Source organism: Mustela nigripes, chromosome 8 (assembly GCF_022355385.1).
Source record: "Mustela nigripes isolate SB6536 chromosome 8, MUSNIG.SB6536, whole genome shotgun sequence".
Lineage (NCBI taxonomy): Eukaryota > Metazoa > Chordata > Mammalia > Carnivora > Mustelidae > Mustela > Mustela nigripes.
Window position 1 is genome coordinate 5,303,400 of NC_081564.1, and position 2,277 is coordinate 5,305,676.

At 46.2% G+C, this 2,277-nt stretch overlaps 1 protein-coding gene across 1 annotated transcript in view; it reads right to left on the reverse strand.

The window, feature by feature from the left end:
• Positions 1 to 1,189: 1,189 nt before the first annotated feature.
• Positions 1,190 to 2,277, reverse strand: part of ZNF664 (zinc finger protein 664) — a 187,963-nt gene continuing 186,875 nt past the window's right edge. Inside the window, exon 4 of the mRNA XM_059408245.1 lies at positions 1,190 to 1,566. Within this exon, the coding sequence (XP_059264228.1) occupies positions 1,398 to 1,566 (169 nt within the window). The 3' untranslated portion in view covers positions 1,190 to 1,397. The remainder of the gene's footprint in view (positions 1,567 to 2,277) is intronic.

A 2,277-nucleotide genomic window follows, 5' to 3' on the forward strand; every position in this document is an offset into this window, starting at 1 on the left:
AGGCAGAGGCTTTAACCCACTGAGCCACCCAGACACCCCAGGATGTTTTAAGGAATAAGAACTACAGATGATCAAAACGGTCTAGAGACTAACACAACAGAAGCCACACACCCTCCACGGGGTGAAGGACAGAAACACCGCCAGACCAAACGGCCGAAGTTCTGGGGTCCGACCTGAGTTAACAGTGATCCTGAACTTCGGGTTAGTTACTCTGACGATGCAGCTCTGTGAACATGTCTACCTATAAAAAAATATCTCCCCAAACACGATATACAGATATTTACGTCGTATATGTAGAAGCTATTGTTTCCATATGTATCGCTGTAACTGTATCTATTCTTCTACAACTTGCTTCTTTGACTCCACATTATTTTGTGGGTTCGTCCACATGGATACACACCCTGCTGGTTCGTGGTTCATCATGTCTTGCCCGTCATGGACAATTCCGCTCCGCGTGAAGGCCCTCCATTCCTACTCCTCCTCACCAGCACTTTGTTTCCTGGTTTGGTTTTCTTTGGTTCGTTTCTCCTATCATGAACAAAGCGGTTATAAACACTCCTGCCCCTGCCTCCTTGTCTCTCCAGCGTCCTATTTTTCAAAATGAGGACGGTGCCCACGAATGAGTATCGGAATCAACTTAGTGAGCCCTAGAGCAGTATTTAAATAATGAAAGAGAACACAAGGTAGAGGGCATCAGATTGGTCTGTATCAGGGAAGTGCGCGTGCGTGTCTGTGTGGGTGTGGGTGTATGTGAGTGTGTGTGCGTGGGTGTGAGTATATATGCGTGGTGTATGGGGGGGAGTGTACTTGAGTGTGTGAGTGTGTATTATTTGTAAGTGCATGTGGGGGGACCGTGTGTGCTGTCCAGATGGAGACAGACAGTGTTCCTAACTGTGGGTTGTAGTTTGAAAAGTTGGAGGAACGCTGCTGTCTCGGGCTGGGTTTGTGTAACAAAATTGCAGACTGGGGGGGTTTACAACAACATACATTTGTTTCTCACAGCTCTGGAGGCAGGAGGTCCGAGATCAAAGGTCGAAGTCAAAGATCAAAGCCAGCAGATTTGGCGGCTGGTGAGGACGGCTTCCTGGCGCACAGACGGCATCTTCTCGCTGTGTGCTCTCATGGCGGAAGGGGAGGGACCTTGCTGGATGGCTGTCTTCCCAGCTTGACTGAGATGTAATTAACACAGAACACTGGGTAAGTTTAAGGTATTTGATGTGACGATGTGATACTTGTTTATATTTGGAAATGATTGGTGAACACCTCCGTCATTCACAGAGCTACCTTTTTGGAGGGGTGAGAACAATGAAGGTTGGTTTTCTTATCAACTTCCAAGTACATAATACATCATCGTGAACTAAGTCACCGTGCCCCACATCACAGCCTCGTAGGCAGCTTCAGAGAACACAAAGGTCAGTCTCTCCAGTCCTGTTTCCTTGACATGAGAGCATGCCTGGATATGTGAGTCTGGACCTCGAGAGAAAGTTCCTCCTCTGGGCAGGCAGGAAAAGAGGATGATGATGGCCGGTGCTTTCTGGCCACCAGCGCACTGTAATCTCCATCCACCTAAAACCCCAAGACACAGTTTGAAGGATTAGCTCCACCCACCTAATTCATGTCTAACAAAAATAACAACAATCTTTGGAGAAATAGGGTCCAAAGCCCTCACAATGTAACTTTCTTCATGCTCAAGATGCAACCCCAAATTACTCAATATATAAGAAACCAGGAACATGTGGCTTACTCTTTTTTTAAAGAATTTATTTATTTATTTGACAGACAGAGATCACAAGTGGGCAGAGAGACAGGCAGAGAGAGAGAGAGAGAGAGAGGAAGTGGAAGCAGGCTCCCTGCTGAGCAGAGATCCCAATGCGGGGGTCGATCCCAAGACCCTGAGATCATGACCTGAGCCAAAGGCAGAGGCTTAACCCACTGAGCCACCCAGGTGCCCCAACATGTGGCTTACTCTTAAGAGAAATGTCAATCCAGGAGACCACCTTGAGACGATCTAGATTTTGGGACGATCACATATGCATTTTACAGCCACCGTTATTATTGTGTTCAATGGTATAAAGGAAAACACACTCACAATGAATAAAGAAGATGGGAAATCTCAGCAGGGAAATAGAAACTGTAAAAGAAGAAGAAGAAGAAGAAGAAGAAGAAGGGGAGGAAGAAGAGGAAGAAGAGGAAGAAGAGGAAGAAGAGGAAGAAGAAGAAGAAGAAGAAGAAGAAGAAGAAGAAGAAGAAGAAGAAGAAGAAGAAGAAGAAGAAGAA